General features: G+C 36.7%; 1 protein-coding gene across 1 annotated transcript in view; it reads left to right on the forward strand.

The window, feature by feature from the left end:
* AP3B1 (adaptor-related protein complex 3, beta 1 subunit) overlaps positions 1-22,504 on the forward strand; it is a 151,930-nt gene that overhangs the window by 102,849 nt on the left and 26,577 nt on the right. The window contains exons 23-24 of the mRNA XM_010005389.1: positions 17,308-17,539; positions 22,297-22,381. Of these exons, the coding sequence (XP_010003691.1) occupies positions 17,308-17,539; positions 22,297-22,381 (317 nt within the window). The remainder of the gene's footprint in view (positions 1-17,307; positions 17,540-22,296; positions 22,382-22,504) is intronic.

Genomic DNA, 22,504 nt, shown 5'->3' on the forward strand with positions numbered 1-22,504 from the left:
TCTTTCCCTGATGTGTTCACCTGTCACACAGTTTGAAAATGCCAGTAGTTCTCCTCCATGCTGTTTTGCAGTGCTAATGCAGTGATAGGTTGCAAGCCTGAGTTTAACTACAACTGTGTTCTTACTTCTGTGATTTCAGTTCCACAATTGCTTCTTTGCCATCTCTTATGGCTTTGACAGCTCAAAGCACAGGCAATTATCTGTTTTCCTGGCTGTGGGTTAGCTTCAGACTTACTGTTGTGCCTTTGCTTTACTTCAGAATTATAATCTTTGAGGGTAAGTTAAAGATAGGAGTCAGTAACACCCCATGTTTGCCAGTGTCTTCAGTCCTTTCATCATCTACAGTACATGAATGTATGTTCCACTCCCGTTCATGCTTGCTTTCCTCTTGATTGCCAAGATTCATTTTCTAAATTGCCTCTCCCCATTCTTCAGAAGATACCTGCTATGAAATAGAGGTGTTAAGTAGAAAGATCTAGGAGGTGTAGTCTAGACAGCAGAGGTTCTGCATGAAAGTGTTGATTCTGGAAAAGGCCACTTCTTTGGCACTGCTGATAAAACACGTAACCAGCAGAGAGGCTGGAACATTTCTTTATATTCCCTGCTGTGCAAACAACCCAAGCCACATAACAACTAGTAGTTATTGCCTGGATAGTGGTTACATGTTTTGGGCTGTATTCTGTTTTCAGATCTAAGCACAGCTCTCATTGTCATTGACAATGATTGCACATGAATGTGAGGTCCTTTGCTAAGTTTTCTGCAGAGGAAGCAACAGAAATTAAATGCTAAATTTAAAACTGTTCTTTGAAATTATATCCATATACTGTAAAAAGTCTTGCATGCAGATATTTATAAGTAAGTATCCTCACATGTTGTTTGACACCATCAGGTAATTTTCTAAAAACGAAAATTAAAAAAAGCAGCTTCTAAGACTTTATGTGGGAATGTCACTTTTAAAATAATACTTTGAATTTAATCTGTGATGACTAATTCTAAAAATGAGAATAGTAGTCATACTTCAGAAAAATTTTCTTCCTTCAATGGAAGAGAAAAATGGATGTAACTGTAGGGCACATGCCAACCTACCAGTGAGAAATTAATTTATTACTACACTATGAAGAGCATGGAGTAAAAATAGATAAGTACAGTATATTACCCTAATATCAAAGAAATGTAGCAGCTGCATATCCTGGAATATGTCAGACGGTCTGTTATTCAAATCATGCAGCATTCTAATCGGATACAGCTTTTGGAAAACTTAAAATTCCAAACCCATAGCTTCTGAGCATTATAGAAAGTATAAATACAATAATATGTTTATGGTAACGGGATGGCTCTCTTTAAACCTACAAAACCAAAATATCCTTGAATAGAAACTGCAGTGCACAAGTTGATGCTTTGTCCTACAGCTCATTTATTTTTATGATTCGTGTTTACATGTAGCAAATTTCCCTCTCATATAAATGCACACATGCATATTACAGTTTGTTCCAGGAAAAATAAAATTGTCTGGTAATTTATGGATAGCTTTCTTCCTACTGGATGCAAAAAACTGTAAATCCTTGTGCAAGATTCTAACATGATATGTGTGGTCCCTCATCAGGTGGCTCAACTGAACCAGGTAACTGAGGTTGCCAGAGGCTGTTCTGTAGCTTTTTGGGATGTACTTGCAAGAGAAGTCAGACCTAAGTGCTTGAGGTCTCAGCATTTGGAGTATTTGAAGATGCAGTGCCAATGAAAACTAGGAGGCAAGAGAAAGCTGGAAACTGTCAGTGTAAAGTGGTTATCTGAAAACACTGCAAGTGAGTGTTGTCCACTAAAGGGAGATTATGAAGTAAGAGAAAATCAGAAGCAAAACTTGTGAATGACATATGGACAGGGAGGGTTATAAACTGCTGCAGGAAATGGTATTTTTTAGAACAGGAACAGTGAGAGAAGGAAAAGGAGAGCTATGGTCTTGGAGAGAAACCAGATAGGACAGTGATTATCTGTTCCTACCCATGACACAGCAGATGAGAAAAAAAACCCTTAAACCACCTGTTCTTTTCTTGTTAGGATTTTAGATGGTAAAAACACATGAACAACTGCTCTCCTAAATATGTAGAGCCTGGAGTATGCTGCATCTGATTGATACTTATAAAAATAGAATTGGTTGGAAGGAAATAGTGCTTTGGTAGCAAGAAATTTCTTATGATTCAGAACAGAGTTAGTGCAAGGGAGCATTGACAGCTGGATATGAGCTCTGATAGTAGCAGCAGTTGGATGGGACAAAAAGAGTGTTGCAGTATGGGCTGAGATGAATCGTGTTTGAGGGGAGGAGATTGTTTGTCCTGTCCCAGGTAGAGGATACTTTGGGAAAAATAGTCGAGGATGAGTAAGAGAAGTTAATGATAAAAGCATGTAGCAAAAGGGGTGGAATCTGTTGTTGTAGTGAGGAGTTATTTTTTAAAATATTTGATTAAACAATTCAGTGTTGCCATTAATTATTGTGCATATGGAATTATGATGTAAATGTAAAGTGGTACTGTTTTACTTACGTGTTCAGTTTATTCTCTTGATAGTAGTTATTCCCCTATGTTTCTATTGTTTCCTGCTACTCAGAGCTCCACAAAAACTGTTTAGGATGGGAAGAGGAAATAGTCTTGTTTTCTGTCTTAACGTCTTCTACAAAACTTTTGACTGAGATCCACTTTGAGAACTTCTTTAGAGTGGTGATGCATAGAGCAGAAATAATAGGTTTTGACAAAAGTCAAGGTCAAGCTGCATACCAGTCAAACCAGGTGATAAATACATTTAATTTCAAAGTGAGCGCAGTTACAGAATTCCTTTAGAAACAGTAAACATTAACTCCTACAATATTCAACTAGAGATTTTTTTCAGGATAGGAGAACACATTAAATGATACTATAATTTCTAAGGTGTTGAAATAGTCTTTACAGGGGAAAACTTTCTTATAATTTAGCTTGCTTTGTCCTTGTAGCTTGTTTCTAATTCCACTATAGCAAGTCTTAAGACTTACTCTGAAGTGTATTATTTTCCTATGTGAAGGACCTCTTCTTAGGATTATTTGGAACACAAAGACTGAAATAATGGACTATATCATGGCTCTTGTATGCAGCTTGCAGGAGACGTTTTAGAGCTGCTTAAAAATTTGCAATATCCTACAGTGGAGAAATTAGTAGTAATTGTTCCAAATAGTTACTGGTGTGTACTCAACTTCATGAGTTTTATTTTTTCAGAGCTTTATTAGCAGTCATTATTCTGTAACTAGATAAATTGATTATTCATATAAGATCTGGTCTGAGTTCTTACCTCAGGAATGACTGCATCAGAGGAAACATTAACTTGTTCATGTCATGAAAGAGATGTAGTACAATCACTTGTGATAGCAGTCACCTGGAGAAATGGTTCACCTAGATTCCTGGTACTCTGCCCTGTGTTCGCAAAGAGATTTTAAACAACTACCATTGTTTTTAAGGAACTGGTTTTATATTCTGTAAATATACATCCAGTCCATCCTAGGAGGCTTCTAAAATTTTTCACTGAACCGAAAGATTGTCCTTTTAAATTGGTTTTTAATGTAAGCCACATCTTCTGTTTTATCAGAAGTTTCTGTGGTGGTTTTGTGTCAGAATAACACACAGGTTTATGGTATCCTGAATCTAGTTTTATTATTTTTTACAGTTTTACTCATTTGTCCTTCTGTTTTCCGGCTTCCTATAAGAAATGTCTTACATTTTTGGTTTCTCATCACTAGAGAGCTTTTATCTAAGCATTAAATGTTTTCATTGCACTTCTGATACCCACCTTTTTAGAAAGGTTGAAATTGGGAAGGTTTACTGGGGAGAGGTGGAATGGGAAATGTGCCACAAGATAGTCTACAAGTGTCCTATCTCTGTGTGTGCTTATAACTTGTTTGCATTATTGGCAACACTTGCATATTGAGCAGGGGTATTTCTGGAGTTTTGTTTAGTCTCCAGCTTAATTTCCTAAGATAGTACTTTTTCCTTGGGTAACAGTTTGAAGAATCTGTGTCGTGTCCATTTTGCCCTACTCTGTGCTCTGCAAGGTTGGTAACTAGTGTAAGGCTTATTTGAAACCACATTTTACAAATACTGAATATCAGTAGGGTGCCTGGGAAGCAACTGAAAAGGCATAGTCTTAAATTTAAGAGTTAAAAAGCAATTTTCTCTTAGTGCCACCCAAAATTCAGCTGTGCAGCTGATTAGGTGTGACTGATGCTTGTGGGAAGGCAGCTTGGTCCAGTGGATACAGAACTGGGTGTTATGGAAAATGAGTTCTATTTTTGGCTTACTACTAGTTATGTGATCTGGAGAGAGTAACTTAGTATTTTAGTTTTCCATCGGAAAAATGAGGATAATGATGCTTACTCACCTTGGGAAAGCACTTGGAGATCTAGAAATGAATGTGGCTGTTCATCAGCAGATATTAGCCAGTACCAAAACAGAGGAAGGAATGAAACACAGACCTCCTGTATGCTTAATTTTATTTTTGTTTTTGCATAAATTTGCTGTATATGAGGATGTTCTTAAATTGATAGCACAGTTTATGTGTTACATCCAGTATTTGAAAGTTATAATGCCCTTTCAGAAACTGCTTCTACATAATTTAATAGATAATAACTTGAAAAAACCTAACTTGCTATGATACTGTTTCCTTAAGTGTCATTTCATCTTTATTCTTTAGTTAGAAACCCATTTATCAATATTTGTGGTGTTTATTAGTGTTCAAAATACCTGTCATGTGTTTATTAAATGCATTAATTATTTAAAAGCTCTATACGTAAGAGTTAAGGATCTTCAACTTTCTTTCTTTTAAACAACTTAGGTAGTTTAATTTGGAAGCTCAAACATAATTTTTCTTCTGAGTCAGAAACAAGTTTCTGATAGAAGACACTGGCCCAAATAGTAGTATGCCTTGTCTGAGACATATATTATTACAATATATAATCCCATTGATTTAGCTGATTACCATGTGTTTTACTACTGGGTACTCTCCACATTGGGTCTTTTAATTATGCTTTTATGTATACTGTATGCATTATATAAATTATACATCTTTTATAAACTATATATACAATGTATAATTATATAAATATGATGTGTAATAAGTTAGCAACCTGCATATTGATTAAAATATATTCTGAGTAACCAGGTCTTCAGTTAACAGCAGTGCTTCTGATTTAATGCTATTTTGCTGTTCTAGAGTACAAAAGGTTAAACCTATATTTTAATATTGTGTTTAAAAATAAAAGTGCTAAAATTGCAAAGTAAATTACAGCTACAGAATTCCAATCCTGTGTATAAAATAGAAAATAAATTGGGCATTATTGCAGAAAAGAAACACCTTTAGATAAGTTACTGTGAGGAAAACTCTTGGTCTTTTTCTGCCTTCCATTAAAAGTCAGTACTGTCCTTAAGACTAACCCAACTTTTTTGAGAATTAAATGCTTAAATCTGTGAGAGAATTTACAGTAGTGCTTCCTTTTCTTTCCAACATGATACGAACATGCTCCTTAAAAGTAGGATTGCTGTAAACAGGGTGGGTGCTAGGTATTTAAAAATAAGCATGATGATGGATTCATAAGTTATTCTTCAAATACATTGCATGGTAATGCATGTAAAACCGAGTGTGTCTGTATGTGTGTTACACTATGTACCTCAGGCAGAAGAAACAGGTAACCTAAGCCATAGTTTTGTTTTACTTTGTCATTAAAACCTAGCTCTTAAAAATTTCAACCACATCTTTCTAAGGTAACATTTACCTCCTCACATCTTTAGCATCTATCAGACATGACATGGGACATATTCATTGACCCTAAAAATTTTCATCAGTCTCATGCACTGGAAGGGGGCAGCCCCAGCCAGACAAGAGGCTCATTTCAATTTTAACGGCTGTAATTAAAGGTTAATTCACTGAGTCAGGATTAACGAGGAAAGTACAAATGATAGGCAAGCAGCTGCCTTTATAATACAGGATTAGAACAATGCAATTACAATAAGAATTAGAAAAAAATCAACTTCCTGAAATGAATGAACTACATTTCTCTATTCTTAATTGTGGTACTTAAGCATGAAGACTGTGCAGCACAGGGTTTTTTTTGTTGTTGTGGTAACACTTGATCAACAGTGTGTCTAATAATATAAGATGCCAGCTACAATGCCAGCAACTGCTGTATTGATAAATGTAATACTATGCTGTACTGAAAACCTTTACATTTACGTTTATATTATAGCTGTACATGCTACACACATAGATAACTGCTTCAAACTTTGTAATTAAAGATTTCTTTCTGATACTTCTTTACAGTTGCTTTTTTTAGCCAGTTTCTTTAAACTTCAAAATTATATTGAATTTTTAAACAACAGTGATTTAAAAATTTCCCTTTAAATTATCCCTACTCATTTTATGTGATATTCTTAACATCTGAAAAATAATTTTAATTTATGAATCAAGGTATATCAGACTTTAACATCCCATTTTAACTATGTGTGCTGCAGCTGTATTAGTATAATTTAAAAGTTGTTGTTACTGATGCTTTTGTGGAGTCCTATCTTGTGCAGTGCCACGTACATGGGTAGTACTTGCATAAATAGAAAAATATATTGCAAAATAAAGTTCTGATCACCTCTTCCTAGGAGTTTCCTTTAAAATTTCTGACTTGTGAGTATGCATATCAAATAGGAACAGCTTTGTAATAAAGGGAAACCAGGTAACATTCTGAATGGAAACTCTATACCACTGTAATTTCTTAACTCTGAAGTAGCAAGTAATTGTGGCCAAAAAACAAAGCCTTCATAATTATCTCTCTATGCAGATAAGTAGCTTGGAATTTCTCAGACACTTCAGTTCTCAGTTGCTAGTTTATAAGTCCGTTCACTTCTCTATTCTTGTTTAACTAGAAAGATCTGATTTCTGTAATAGTCTGTTTAAAATTATCAGTTTACTGCTTATCTAAAACTTTGGAAATATATGCTACCATACATACTTGAATTTTCAAAAGATAGTATTTCACAAAGGCAATCAGACTACTCTGAAAACTGAGGCTCCATGATAGAACTATGTATTTTTATCAGTTGCTTTAGAGTTGTGCTGAAATGTCATCTGGATGCTGGAATACAGCTGAGCATTGGTACTTTAAAAATCCAGCAATATTTTCTTGGAAATTAATAGTTAAATGGAAATACTTCAAAGTATGTTGTTTATGTTATGCCAAGTTATAAGCTCGGTTATCATAATAAGCACGGTTTTGATAACAAATGTTAATGTGAGTTTGCTTTATAAAACTTATTTATGTGTTTTATAATAGTTGAGGAATGTTTTACATCTATACTGCAGATAAAAAGTATATAGGATGACAGTGGTATTTTCGTTATCCTGGATATTGTTTGGCTAAAAAGCAGGGCCAGCATGCATTTCTAACAATATTTTGACATTAAAAGCTCCAAGAAAGCTCTTTTTGGTGAGGGCAGTTGATAACTTTTCATTCATAATTAGCTCATAGAGAACCGAGAGACATTTCAGGGAAATTGAACTGTCAGTGGGTAGAAACAAGCATTTGACCTCATCACATTGAGTGGGGCCCATCATAATTTGTTCATTTGGTGCCCATCAGCCCAGCCTCATCTCTCATACGGCACCTCGCTGACCTTCCCTCTCCAATTCCACTCAGTTCAGCTTTAATTATGACTCTGCAGACCCAAAGAAATATTGCAGCTTGCTCTCAAAAACCCTGAACTGCCACTCACCAAAAGATTGGTTTTTAACAGGTAATAAATGCCCAAAGGAAATGGTGCTGTGTCCCACAAAGAGTAAAGCAGCTTTTTTTGTTACCATTTTTGAGATTTTCCTGCCTCTCAATTGTCACTTTCCCAGTGAAAATTTTATCTCATACGGAGAGTAGTAGACCAGCTCTAGTACCATAGGGATGGCTTAGGATTGGCATTTTTCATCATCTTTTTGAACCTAAAAGGAAATTCTGCTTGATCTGCTAACCCAGAATTGTGTTAAGGTAGACATATTATTTTAAAAATAATTTTAAAAAATTAAAAAAGAAAAAAATATTTTTAAACAGTTGTTGCTGAAAAGCTCTGAAACTTAGTGTGAGAACTGTAAACTGGCTTCTTTTTCTGATACAGAAGTTATCTGAGATTCTTTTATCACCATTGGCAAATTTTACTGAAATTGCAATCGTAATGTCAATGATTTAACTGTGTGACACCTGCAGTGGAGCTGTAGGATGCCAGCTTTCTGGCAAGTATCATTTAATAGTTTTGCCAAGTAAACTGTTAGAAAGCACACAAGATATGCAGGAAGAAAATATGAATTGCTACTAATTTTAAATGTGTTATTCTGTCATGAAAATATGTTCCTGTGAATTTCTGAGCAAATAAAAATATTCAAAACTACAGTACTAGAGAGTGTATCCTTGTGGTGAATGTTAAACTGTCAGCAGGATTTTCAGGTCATTTGACAAAAAGGATACAGGTGCAGTAGCTAGCAGTGAAGGTGACTGCTAGTTTCATCAATCACTTTGCCTTTCTTTAAGTTGATACATAATGGACCCCTTCAATCAGCTTCCTTGTTCTTTGTCACTTGTTTTGGAAGAAGAAAAAAGAGGGTGGAAGGGCTGGACTTTAAAGTCAAGGTTATAAAATGAATTGTTACTTATTTACACAGGGTAAGGAGTATAAGTCAGTGTGAGAATGGGCGCTTCATAAAATGTCGAGTTTGTCAATGGGTGATAATATGCAGTTTGAAGCTTCGTGCAGACCTTGAACAGTGACAGTCGTTGTCAAAGTAGTGATTCTGAACAAGAATTTAAAATTAAGACATTGTTTAGTGACAGAGACACGACATGTGCCAGAAAATGTGCTAATCAGTGTTCACTTTCTTTTCAGAGGGTCACACTAAATGATGATCCTATGAAGAAGTTTACTTAACTGCAAAAGCAGAATTGTAATAGAAATAGAATGTGGATTTATACAGCACCTAGAAGGCTGTCGATATTATTTTCTCTTATAAAATATATTAACTGTATGTAGCAGCCAGTTCATCACAAATTTATACCTAATACCTTTTTCTTTAGGGAGCAGCAAAAATTATTTTGTTTAAACCTATATATGTGATAGCTGTTTAACAAATATTTCATATTTGTTTGCACAGTATTATATATAAAACTTGTAAAGTAGAAAACTTATTTTCCTGATGTTAAGATGTTTGCATCTGTCACCTGCAGCACAGCATTGTGAGACTATGTTGAGTATCCTAAGGAGTACGCATCAAATTAGGAAGAAAATTTTCAAGCTCTTAACTGGAAATTAATAAAACCACAATTTTTCAAACTGCATTCAAAGATTCATGCTATTGTAACATATGTTCTTTAGAAGCCTCTTTCCTTTACTTGAAGTAATAGATTGTGGATATGTTTTTTTTAGATGGCTGATTTAAGTTTGGGGGTTTTGTGTTTTTGCAGTGAAGAATGACACTGAAAACTCTAGAGGTGCTTTATAATTTTAAATTATATAATTCCATATATTTAAAGCATGTTTATTGGCATAATCTGCTGATCTCAAATGAAGAAACAGAATTTTTTATTTCTTCACTCCAAATTTAGAATTTATAGAGAACCTATTAAAAGCAACTTATTGAAACTCCCTTTCTTTCTCAGAGGAGGAGGTCTTGTGGATTTCAACATGCAGTTGTGGTGAGGTCTCAAAACCATTCTGAGTTACAGCTAATGATTTTACATATGATACAATAGGTGTAAGTTGCTTTTGTTCTTTTTTTCTTGATTGATCTGTGCTTAACAGAAGCTTGAATTGCACAAAAAGCAGAACTTCAGAGCAATATCATAGTTTCGCAGATGTTTTTGCTCAATCATATCCTCTTTGTATTGTTTTAATTATGGTCATATAATGGTTGGGTTTTGAGGGAATGATAAGTCTTCCTGCTTTTCTTCCTTCATTGTTTGTTCTTTATGCAGTGTGATACATGTGAAATTTAATGCATGTTCCAAATCCATCTCTGAATACAAACTCGCTCAGTGGACAGGTCTTCCCCAGCCTTATTATAGGCCCCTTTCAGGTATTGGAAGGCTCTAATATATATGTATGTATGTATGTATAAGGTCTCCTTGGGAGTCTTCTCTTCTTCAAACTGAACAACCCCAACTCCCTCAGCCTGTCCCCATAAGAGAGGTGCGCCAGCCCTCAGATCATTTTCATGGCCCTTCTCTGGACACGTTCCAACAGCTCCACATCTTTCTTGTGCTGGGGGCACCAGAGCTAGCTGGACCTAGAGGTGAGGTCTGACCAGGGCAGAGTAGAGGGGCAGAATCACCTCTCTCGATCTGCTGGCCACACTTCTTTGATGCAGCCCAGGATGGAGTTGACCTTCGGAGCTGCAGCTGCACATTGGTGGCTTCTGTCCAGCTTTTGATCCACTAGTATCCCCAGGTCTTTTTCCACAGGGCGGCTCTCAAGTGTGACCTCCCCCAGCCTGTATTTGTATCTCTGGATGCAACCATCCAGCCAGTTCCTTATCCACTGAGCAGTCCACCCATCAAACGCGTATCTTTCCAACTTAGAAAGTTGTTGAGGGGGACTGTGCCAATGGCCTTGCAGGAGTCCAGACAGATCACACAGAATCATAGAATCATTAAGGTGGGAAGGAACCTTGCTTGTATTCAGGATCTGTGCCTGTAGAGCCTTTACTAGACATATCCATAGGGTGAGTTTTTTTGTTTGCAGTATGCTGTGCATGTTGTTGCTTACACTACTCTGAGCTGTGTGTGGATAGGGTTGAGAGGCATTTCTTAATGGGCATGAAAAGAAGTGTCCTCATGGAAGCTGAATTACTCATTTGATGCCATGAATTTCCACGTCCAAAAAAGAGAAGTGTGCTTTTGAATGTAAACAAAGTAACTGAAGGTGGCTGGTTGTAAATAAACCTCTCTTAACAGACTACAAATGATACCAGACGATTTTTTTTCTTTCTTTTTAAAGCCAAAACATGAAGCTTTAGGAAAATGAAATGTGAAAAACTGTATTTTTGCAATGGTCTCAGTTAGGTCAACTGTAATTTTCACAGACTAAGGAATACAGATCCTTTTCAGGTCAAAACATTATGTGTAAAATGAAATAAAACTTGGGAAAAATTGGCACATTGATATCATGTATGCATATTCCACTGCATGCAGAGTTTCTACTCCCACACTGAGGAATTGCTAATATAGATGTGTAAGTGCAGCAGGCTCCGTGTTGATTTTGGATTTTTGTCCTTGCACATTAAGTACTGTGCATTAAGATCATCCTGATAGAGCCCAAAATAATACATTGCATTCTTCAACAAAAATACAGTGGCAAAGTTTCAAATATAGTTGATTTAACCAGCAGAGATGTAATTTACAATTTAGCAGTCATAAATACATGCGCTGAGTTCACTTTGGCTTGTAGGTAATAATTTGTAGTAAGTGTTCCAATTTGTATTATACACTTATCCTGACACAAAATGTCTGGGGAAAAATTTTAACTAGGTGCTTCAGTTGGAAGAAACAGATGTGCAGGAGTTGTTAAAATAGTACAACTTCAGCTGTAAAATTAAACATTATAACCAGTAGAGTTCAGTGTGTTTTCACTTAAGAGGTCCCTAGAGTACTGGCTGTTCGCCAAAATCAAAATAATACATTAGAAACTCTTTGTAAGAACTTCAGAGATGTCATTTGGACTCAATGCCAACATCTATATTAATCCCTCTTGGCAACATCCACTATTTTGAATTCATAATTAAGACACAAGGTGAGGTTGCCATCTTAATCTGTTTTTCTAATTCTTAAACTGTTTCAGTTAATCCTCAGACTTTTCAGTTACGTGGTTGGTGGAAGGGTTAAATCACTAAATTGAAGTTAGTTACTTTGTTGTATATTGGGAGAATGCCTTTTCCTTGAAACACTTAATGACTGTTGCAAAGCAGTTTAAAATACCAAGCTGCTTGATTTCATCACCATGATTTTGATTTTAGAAGTTGAAACCTGCACTGGGAAACAGTTTCAGGCCTTGAATATAGGCATTTTCTGCCAATGGAGTTAAAAGAAAATTCTCCCTTAAGAGATGTTTAAGCCCTTTCCGTAGTCCACTGATGATCCTGGAATACCCTGTGCAGAACTATGTGCGCTTCTGACCAGGGTTTGTGGCCCATATTTATGACACCAAGTTCAGCCCTTCACTTTTGTATAATAATCCTAACAATCATGAGAATATTCCTGTTTTGTTGCTACAGAATTTTTTTCTTTTGTGGCTCTTTAAAAGATTTCACTAATATTTTCATTCATTATTCATGTGATTCATTATGCTGAGCAGAAGGAAAAGGCAAGGATGCCAAATCTCAAACAAAAATATGTGTGGATGTAATATAAAATGTTAAGCTCCATTATACATGTAAAATGCATTCTGTCTCACTGGCTGCCAGTCACATGTAAAATAAGAAACAAGTGCATGCTCAGTTTTAAAAATGCTTGATTAATCTGGTGTGGGATTAATAGAGTTTTCTGCTGTTCATGAACTCCAGTTTAAGGCCTAATTCTGGTTCCTTTTGTGTCATTATTATTGTTATGGTCTAAGAGCAGTAGTTTTTGATACTGGAAATCTTTCTAATTGGTTGTATTTCAAGGGAGCTATAGAAAAATCTAAGGATCATAAAAATATTAGAAAATTGATAATTTAATATTAGAGAAGATATTTATCATCTCTAGATTACAGACTACCTTGAATACCCTGCTCTTTGAAAGGATAATTTTATGCCTGTTTGAGACTATATAAATATAATAGTAAAAATTTAAAAATAAAAATAAAAAAAAAATAGTGAAGTGTAGAACCTAGAAATTGGTGACAATGCAAAAAGAAGGGTGGGAAGATATATTAGAAGTTGAAGGAATTCCTAGCAGATATGGCTTTTAGAAGGTATTTAGTAGATGCCAAGCAGTGAAGTGTGGCTTTAGTGGAAAGTTATTTTAAGTATTTTCTAGAATTTGACTGATATCCTCAGGTGTCTGACTAATGTATAAATTAGTCCAAATTAAATCATGGTATCCTGTTGCTTTTCTAAACTGCCAAAAATATGGGCTTTCTTGCTTGCTGTTTGGTTTCCCTGCTCCCTGTCAGAGGGATGCAGCCCTTTGCTTAGCAGTCTATTGACTTAAGTTGCTCTAATGCTGGGATTTGCTACAGGCTCTTGAAATAATGCAGAGTAGGATGTTAACATTCTTTCTGCAATTCTTTATTTGCTTTTTGTTACATATTTTTATGAATTATTTTTTTTTGTGAGAACTGTGTAGAGAAGACATAGCTTTGTGACTAATATGTAACTGGTAATGGACCAAAAGATCCTTAATATAATGTTTCTTGCCAGTAGTTGTGTTTCCTTTGTTTGCCTGGTTTTCCATCTTTCTTCTAGTACTATAAAATTATGGTTAAGTTGCTCCCATAGCTTCAGTTGAAAGATCATGTAAATGTGGTTGGGATACATGATGGCCTTTCTCCTCTTAGCTGTTGCGGAGTTATCGGAGCATAGCCTTAAAGTGAGTATAAGAGAGGATATAGCTCTCACAGCTCAGTAGGTCATTCTTGGATTATGTCATGGATATTGCCAATAGGAGGGCAGTAGAAGGGGTACTTAGATTAAATGATTCAGTCCACCGCTTTAACAGAATGTAATTTAGGGAATAGGCCTATAATTATAATAATTCTTGGAAGCAATTATTCTTTTTCCAATAATATATGTTTTATCCAAATATGTATACATATCTGAATCAGGAACAAATTTTAAAAAATATCTGTTTTTATTACTATGGCATTATTAAGCTAAGGAACAAATACAAAAGGAAAAAAAAGACATAAAGCATAATTCTGTGCTTGGTGGTAATAATAATAATAATACTTCATACAGGAAAGTCAGCTCTTTTTCCTCTAGTAGGTTTAATAACCCCTGTAGTGCTTTTTCTTTTAAATAATTATAGAAAACAGGTTTTTTTGTTTTAACTTAAACTTAGTAAGAACTTCTTGAGCTGGCAAAAAGAAGCATGTTCATGTGCAGAGGATTTAGTGGTTTGTAACCAGTCAGCTCTGTTGATAAAGACAAAACTATATCAGTGATCACTTTTCCTTTACACGGTTAATGAGTGGTGGACTTCTAAAGCAAAATCTTGGTGTTGCCCATCTTGTTCTTATATAAGAAGCAGTTTTAAAATATCTGTAGCTTCTTTTAGAGTGATGGATCATCATTCAGCATGTGCAGTTGGTACAGGGACCAGTCTGACTCCTACCAATACAGTGTTCCTATAACATATCACTGTGGAGTCCCTGCACTGCCATTTTAATTCATGGTGGCTTTCAGTCAAAATGGAATGATGGATGGGGGGGGGCGGTTCTTGTAATTTTAAACAGCTGGGGGAAAAAAAAAAAAAGTTTTGCAATTTTAATCTTAATAATCTTCTCCCAAAAAAGCAGACATGCTATGTCATAAAATAACTATTAGTGACTAGTTTGTATCCTATAAATCTAACTTGAGTTGATAATATGGTCCATTACCAGCTAACTGCACAGAGTATTTTTCATTTTACACTCTTCAGTTACTTTTTAGTGAAGTGTTAAAAAATATGAAGCTTTTCTCCTCTCTAAAATTGCACACTGTCTGTCTGTTATTAGGGAGATAACAGCTCTTATAAATGTTTCAGTAAGCGTTAAGTAGACAGTTATGTGCACTCTCATTCCACGCTTATTTGCTTACTGTAATAAACTGATAAAATATGTGTGGTTTGTCTCTGTGTATCTGCAGGCATCATGAGTCACATAGATTTCCTTTAGAAATAATGTTGTGTCTGCAGAATTGATTGGTTATTTTCATAAACCATCCAAAGGTACACAAACGACTTCTATTATTTAAACATATGCTGTGTAAGATTTGTAGGGGATTATCTCCTGGGTACATGATGCTTCTTGTTCTGTTAACTCTTTGGAGGATTATTTTAACTCCAGAGTGATTTCTGGTATCTAACCTGTGGGTTTCCTTAAGTATTGCAAATGTATGGATAAAAAAAATCAAAACAAAAAAAACCTCTGTTGCGATTATTAAACTGATGCCATTATTAAATACATTGCATTACAACCACATCAGCCTTTGCCAGCTGAAAACCTTTGATAACAAATAGAGGACTTAACAATTCTAATTTTCCAGAATTAAATTCCTTTGTTCAGCATAGATACGTTTTATTTCTTTATAATACTGCCATGCAAAATGCAACTGAAAATTAATGCTCAGTGGGAAGGAAGATGGTTAAAACGTCTTAATTCTTGCTGAACTTTTCATGTCTGCTGCTCTGTATGATATACTGAAAATAAAAATGAATAGACTCATGACTGAAGTTATGACTGAAACATGAGAAGTAATACTACAATAATAGTGACATTTCCAGCTACAAGTTGCTCAGAGTCCTATCAAGCCTGACCTTGATGTCTCCAGGGATGGGGCTCCCACCACCTCTCTAGCCAACCTGTTCCAGTGGTCTACCACCCTCATATTAAAGAACTTTTTCCTGATGTCCAACCTAAAACTACCCTTTTCTTAAAACCGTTACCCCTTGTCCTATCTTTACATGTCCTTGTGAACAGACTTCTTGTGCATTAGAGAAAAAAAGACTAGGTAAAAGTTGGAAGCATAATCTGATGTAGAAGTTTTGCAGAGGTGTTTGTTGATCACATCCTCTTTATCTTGTTTTATTTATAGTCACATGGGGATTGAGTTTTGAGAGAACAGTAAGTCTTTCTGTCTTTCTTCCTTCATTATTTGTTCTTCATGGAGTGTGGTATGTATGAAACTTAATACAGGTTCCAAATCCACCTCTGAATACTAACTCGCTCAGTTCCTCGTGCAGTTTTCTTCAGCCCTCGTCAATGTAGTGCTGACAGTTCTACACATCTTTACAGATACTCATATGAGGTGATGGGTATTACTAGCATGGCCTTCCAATTCAGAGACTGATGCTCAGAGGTGAAGATCAGGTTTGTTACGTCCTTGCTAACTTCTGAAGTTTTTCAACAGGATTGTTTACAGCCTTAGGTTTTCCAGATACTCTCTCCTTTCTGTAGCACCTTGTGGGTTTAAATCCCAGCTGTTACCAGCTTCCCATATTACTGGAAGTGTTCACTAAATCTTCAGATCAGTCTCTCAATGTTAAATGTGGCAGTCAGGAAAACCTTACTAGCTGTAAGAGTTTTGTAAGTAAGGCAAGATAAAAGTTCTCCTTGCTTAGCTGCTTGGAGTCTTGAACATCCTGCTATTTGCAGTTGTCTCTTTCACTTAGTTACACATTAAGGTTTTATGGGTAGGGCAAGAGAAGATGGACGCTCATCAGTAGGAAAAGATCAGCAGCTACATCTGACAGATACACAGTAAAGCTCAGTAGCTCATATTGCATTTATCAGACAAATGAGATTTTTCATGCTGTGCATTTGACATTTCAACATTTGTGTTTTGTTTGTATGGTGTTATTTTTCATATAATTCCCTAGCCTTTCCTTAAAACTTGTTTAAAGGATTCAAATGCACTTCTCTGGAGTTTTCTGCATATTCCTTACTTTTGCACTTTTGAACTCATGATTACAGATTTCCTTATCAGCAGTATCTTCTCTGAATTTGCACACTGAATGTCTTTTATTCATGATACTTACACAGGATGGAGTGGACGACTGTTTAAAAAGTGACAACATCATTCTGCTCTATAAAACTACTTTTTTAGTATGCAAGTGGTGTAGTTGTCAGGCAACACATTTTATGGTTTTAAGGAGAGAAGGAAAAGACAATTTCTCACTGTACTTTCATAGAATGCAGTTGGTTTGGGATCACTGTTCAGTTCTTATACATAGAATGGAGAGAGACTTATTGTTGGAAATAACATTGTTTTAACTGTAAGTCTTTACAAGTCCTCTGTTAATTTAATGATAATGGTAGAGTTAAAATACTGAAAACAGATTCATAAAGGAAAGTGAATGAAATACAACAAAGTTAAAGATGCTGTTTCTCAACACTAGAAGTGTTCTTTTTAGGCTCTGTTATCTGATCTCTATTACTGCAATTTGTTAATGGATTTTAATATGTCCTTACGTGTTTCTAGTTTGCAAAGATTCCCACTAGAAAGCATGCACTCCAGCTGAGTGAAAAGTGCAATATTTAATTGTAATTCTATCTGTTCTTCAATTTCACCATTCACCAACTGTTGTTTTGTACTTAACAGGTCACTACCCAAGTCCCTGTGCCAACAAAAAGACATGAACTGCTTCATCGAATGAGTGGAAAAGGATTAGCAGCTCATTATCACTTCTCAAGACAGCCAGGCCTTTTTGGTGATCATATGATACCTGTGCAAGTGACAGTAACAAATACAACTGATCAGAAGATAGAAAATATTCACATCGGGGAGAAGAAACTACTACCAGGCATGAGGATGCTTGAGTTTAATCCAATAGGTAATCATATCCTAACTTTTAAAATACAGAATCTTAATCTCTTGCAAAATTTCAAATATAGAAGAGTGGTTTTGCAGTTATACATACACTCATATGTATGTGTTTATACACAGACACACACATTCATGCGTAATACAACTTTCCCCTATTTTTATCTGACTTTGAAAATAACTACTTACATCAGAACTTCCATGCTAGAAAACTTACTTGCTTGTTCAAATTATTTCACAGAATCATAGGATCAAAGAACTATTCAGGTTGGAAAAGACCCTTGGGATCACCAAGTCCAACCATCATCCCTACTCTACTAAGTTCTCCCCTAAACCACATCCACCAACACCACATCCAAATGACCCTTAAACACATCCAGGGATGGTGACTCAACCACCTCCCAGGGCAGCCTATTCCAGTGTCAGACCACTCTTTCTGTGACAAAATTGTTCCTCATGTCCAGTCTAAACCTCCCCTGTTACAGCTTGAAGCCATTCCCTCCTGTTCTGTTGCTAATTACCTGTGAGAAGAGACCAGCACCAACTTCTCCACAATGCCCTTTCAGACAGCTGAAGAGACTGATGAGGTCTCCCCTCAGCCTCCTCTTCTCAAACTAACCATTTCCAGCTCCTTCAAGCATTCTTCATAAGATTTATTCTCTAGGCCCTTCACCAGCTTCATTGCCCTCCTCTGTACTCAATCCAGCACCTCAATATCTCTCTTGAATTGAGGTGCCCAAAGCTGGACACAACACTCCAGGCGAGGCCTCATAAGTGCTGAGTACAAGGAGACAATCACCTCTCTGCTTCTGCTGGTCACACTATTTCTAATACAAGCCAGGATGCCATTGGCTTTCTTGGCCACCTGGGCACAATATGGGCTCATATTCAGCTGCTTGTCAATGAGAACCCCCAGGTCCTTTCCTGCCAGACACTTTCCAGCCACACTTCCCCAAGCCTGCAGCCTTGCCTGGGGTTGTTGTGGCCCAAGAGCAGGACCCAGCACTTGGCCTTGTTGAAGCCCAGACCATTAACATTAGCCCAACAATCTAATCTATCCAAGTCTCTCTGTAGAGCCTCTCTGTCCTCATGCAGATCAACACTCCTGCCTAGCTTGGTGTCATCTGCAAACTTACTGATAATACCCTCTATGTCCTTATCAAGATCATCAATAAAGATGTTAAACAGAAACAGTCCCAACACTGAACCCTGAGGAACACCACTTGTGACTGGCCCCAGCTGGATTTGACTCCACTGACCACCACTCTTTGGGCCCGACTGTCCAACCAGTGCTTGATCCAACAGATCATGTGCTCATCCAGGCCATGAGCAGCCAGGTTTTTTTATGAGAGTTCTATGGGGAACTGTATCAAATGCTTTTTGGAGGTCCAAATGACAATACCCACAGCCTTTCCCTCATCCAATAGTCGGGTCATCAGGTTATAAATGTAGATCGGGTTCATCAGGCAGGACCTGCCTTTCACAAACCCATGCTGACTGGGCCTGATCCCCTGGTTATCCTCTATATGACTTCTTATAACACTCAGGATGACCTGCTCCATGACCTTTCCTGGTACCAAGGTCAGACTGACAGGTCTATAGTTTCCCAGATCCTCCTTTCTGCCTTTCTTATAGAAGGGTGTTACATTTGCTTCCCTCCAGGCCATTGGGACCTCCCCAGTTAGCCAGGACTTCAGGTAAGTAATGGAAAGTGGCCTGGCAACCACGTCTGTCAACTCCTGTTGAATTCTCCCCAGAGACTTTCATTCTCTTACTACCTTAGTCAGGCATAACTATAACAGACTACTACTAAGAATGAGGGTTTTATTTATATATTCACAATTATTTTCTTTCCAAGCTTAAAAGAACATTTGTAGATGTATTATTTAGTTTGGTCGCTCAGAGCTTTCTCATTTCCCTTGGGAACTTTTGGCAGTGGAGTGCAAGTGTGTGTTTTAGTCTAGTTTGCATCTAACATACTTCCAAGTGTGGCTTTTTAGACTAGTTAGAAAACAATGCTATGTTTAGTCCCCACCTAAAATGTTTTATTTTCTGCCTTTTGATCAGGATTATTTTGTGCTAAATTTCTGTTAGTGGAAAAGAGTAGAAAACCCAAGAAAGAACAACACTCATCATAGCAGCTGTTATGCAAGGGTAGCATCTGTGCATATAGCCTGCTTTCTTTTATCAGCATTCTTTGCTTTAGGATGTTGTGATGTAGTCAGAAGAAACAAAAGTGTCTCTGTTTCATAATATAAGTGGAAAAGACAGACATGCTTCTTTTTCATACTAGTTTCTTTTCTTTAGATGCATTTCTTGTCTTCTAATGAGCAACATTATTATATTAATTGATAACGTATTCATAAAGCACAACAGTGAAGTAAAGATTTCATTAGTTAAAAAGATGTGTAGTATTAAATTACTGGATGCCGTTGAAATACTTTTTTTACATTTTAAAGACTGTGCAGATCTACACCAAATAGCTACAGAAGCAATTGTACAATTCTACACTTTGTTTCAAAGCTAACATTTTAGAAATATTTACTTTTCTAGAAAGATACAGGCTTGATCAGGACAGTTATTTTTAGGAAATATATTAATTTTTGTGATAAGGAAACTGTTCAGTGTTTTATTTTTCAAGATAAGAACTCCAGTGCAGAGTTCTGATTTCAAGTTAGTTTTGACCATCAGCCTAATTTTCTGTCCTTCCCTTTAAACATTTGAATAAATAAAGTCACAAAAGTTTTACAGGCAGAAAGCTACTAATACTACAGATCAGATCAGGACATACTGTACTCACAATAATGGTCAGTGAACAGTAGCATTCACTTCTCTCACATAAAAACCATGAAAAAATATGGAATTAATAAGTTACCCAGTTCAGGTTTCTTGAGTTCCATAACACAGTACTATCCAGTCCCACTGTTTATTTCCCCAAGAAAGACATTATTGTGGTATCTATCCTGTGAAGCTGTTGATTTCTTCTGCAGAAAATAAGCTGTATATCCTCTGTAGTCCCTTCAAAAAATGTTCTTGCTTGAATGCAACTTTTCTGTGTTCTTTGTCTCTTTATCTAGAAATCAGTTAATATGCCCTGTTTTTACCACCCTTTTTGTTTCCAGCATTTGCAAAACACATAATTTGCCCCGTGGAACCAATAGAAGAAGTGTCAGTGTAGAAAGGTATTCCTACTAGAGCAGACATCTAGTTTTGCCTCCATCACTGCAATTAATATTGGTAATTGTCTTGATTTTGCCAGTAGAAATGGGCCAAATTATTTCACCTGTGTTCCTGGGCACAGTATTTTCTTATTGACTGGTTGTCTTTGAAACCCTGTCTAAAAACATGAAGACTTTGGTAAAACGTACTCTGAATTTTGAGGTGGAATCTGATAGCTTTCAATGCTTCACACAGACTTTTTTTCTTGAAAGACTTTTTCTATTAATTCCACAGTATTAGTTTAGTCTTTGCCTGACTGTGTCGTCCCTTATCTTTTCCATATTTTTTAGAAATGAATCTTAATATAATTAAATTTTCACAGTCACAGAATCGCTTAGGTTGGAAAAGGTCTTCAAGATCATTGAGTCCAACCATGGACCCTACTCTACCAATCTAGCATTAAGCCATCTCCCCCAGCACCACATCTAGATGACTTTTAAACACATCCAGGAGTGATGACTCCACCACCTCCCTAGGCAGCATCTTCCAGTGTCTGACAACTCTTTCAGTGAAAACTTCTTCCTAATGGCCAGTCTAAACATCCCCTGGCACAGCTTGAGGCCATTCCCTCTTCTTCTATCACCAGTTACTTGTGAGAAGAGACCAGTGCCTACCTCTTTACAACATCCTTTCAGGTAGTTGTAGAGGGCAGTGAGGTCTCCCCTCAGCCTCCTTTTCTCCAGACTAAATAGCCCCAGTTACCTCAGCTGCTCCTCATAAGACTTGTCCTCCAGGCCCCTTACTAGCTTTATTGCCCTTCTTTGGGCATGATCCATCACCTCAATGTCTGTCTTGTATTGAGGTGCCCAAAACTGGACACAGTGTTCAAGGTGTGGCCTCACCAAAGCCAAGTACAGAGGGATGAGCACCGCCCTCGTCCTACCTGCCACACTATTCCTAATACAGGCCAGTAGGCTCTTCGCCTTCTCGGCCACCTGGGCACACTGTTGGCTCATGTTCAGCTGCTTATCGATCAGAACCCCCAGGTCCTTTCTGCTGGGCAGCAGCTTTCCAAATGCTCTTCCTCCAGCCAGTAGCATTGCATGGGGTTGTTGTGGCCTAAGTGCAGGACCCAGCACTTGGCCTTGTTGAACATCATACAGTTGATTTCAGCCCATCGATCTAACTTGTCCAAGTCTCTCTGTAGAGCCTCTTTACCCTCAAATGATTGTTGTGTTTTACTGTATTTGTGTTTTACTATACTGATATTACTGGAAATTACGATCTGCACACAAGTAAAAGGGTGTAACTTCAATATATGTTTTCTGTAAATAGTTTTCCTAGCTTTTCCAATACAAATCTCTATTTTGTTAACAGAAGAGCTGTCGGATTGAAATGGCAACATTTCTTGTGCACTATCTGGGAAGGGGGCATCCAAGACACTTAGACATGCATGTGTGACATTTTGAAATAGAAATAAAAGTACAATTATTGGCTCTTTTTTTATGGAGGATTTTTTTTTAGTGTAGGTTTTCTAATTATGTAAGACTTGGATGTTCTGTGTGTTTTTACATGTGTACTTTACCTGTTCAAAATGTTTTCATGTAGAGTACCTTGAGCCTGCAGGATCCATTACTGTTTCAATGGGTATAGACTTCTGTGATTCTACTCAGACGGCCAGTTTCGAATTATGGTGAGTTCTTGGGGAGGGAGGGTAGTTTTTAACTCTTCAAATGCAAAACCATTGTATATCAGAAGTTTATTTCGCAGTGGCAGACTTACTGTTTGTTAGCTATATAAAGAATTGAACAGCAGT

The sequence above is a fragment of the Chaetura pelagica genome, unplaced genomic scaffold (assembly GCF_000747805.2).
Source record: "Chaetura pelagica isolate M959 unplaced genomic scaffold, ChaPel_1.0 scaffold37, whole genome shotgun sequence".
Classification (NCBI taxonomy): Eukaryota; Metazoa; Chordata; class Aves; order Apodiformes; family Apodidae; genus Chaetura; species Chaetura pelagica.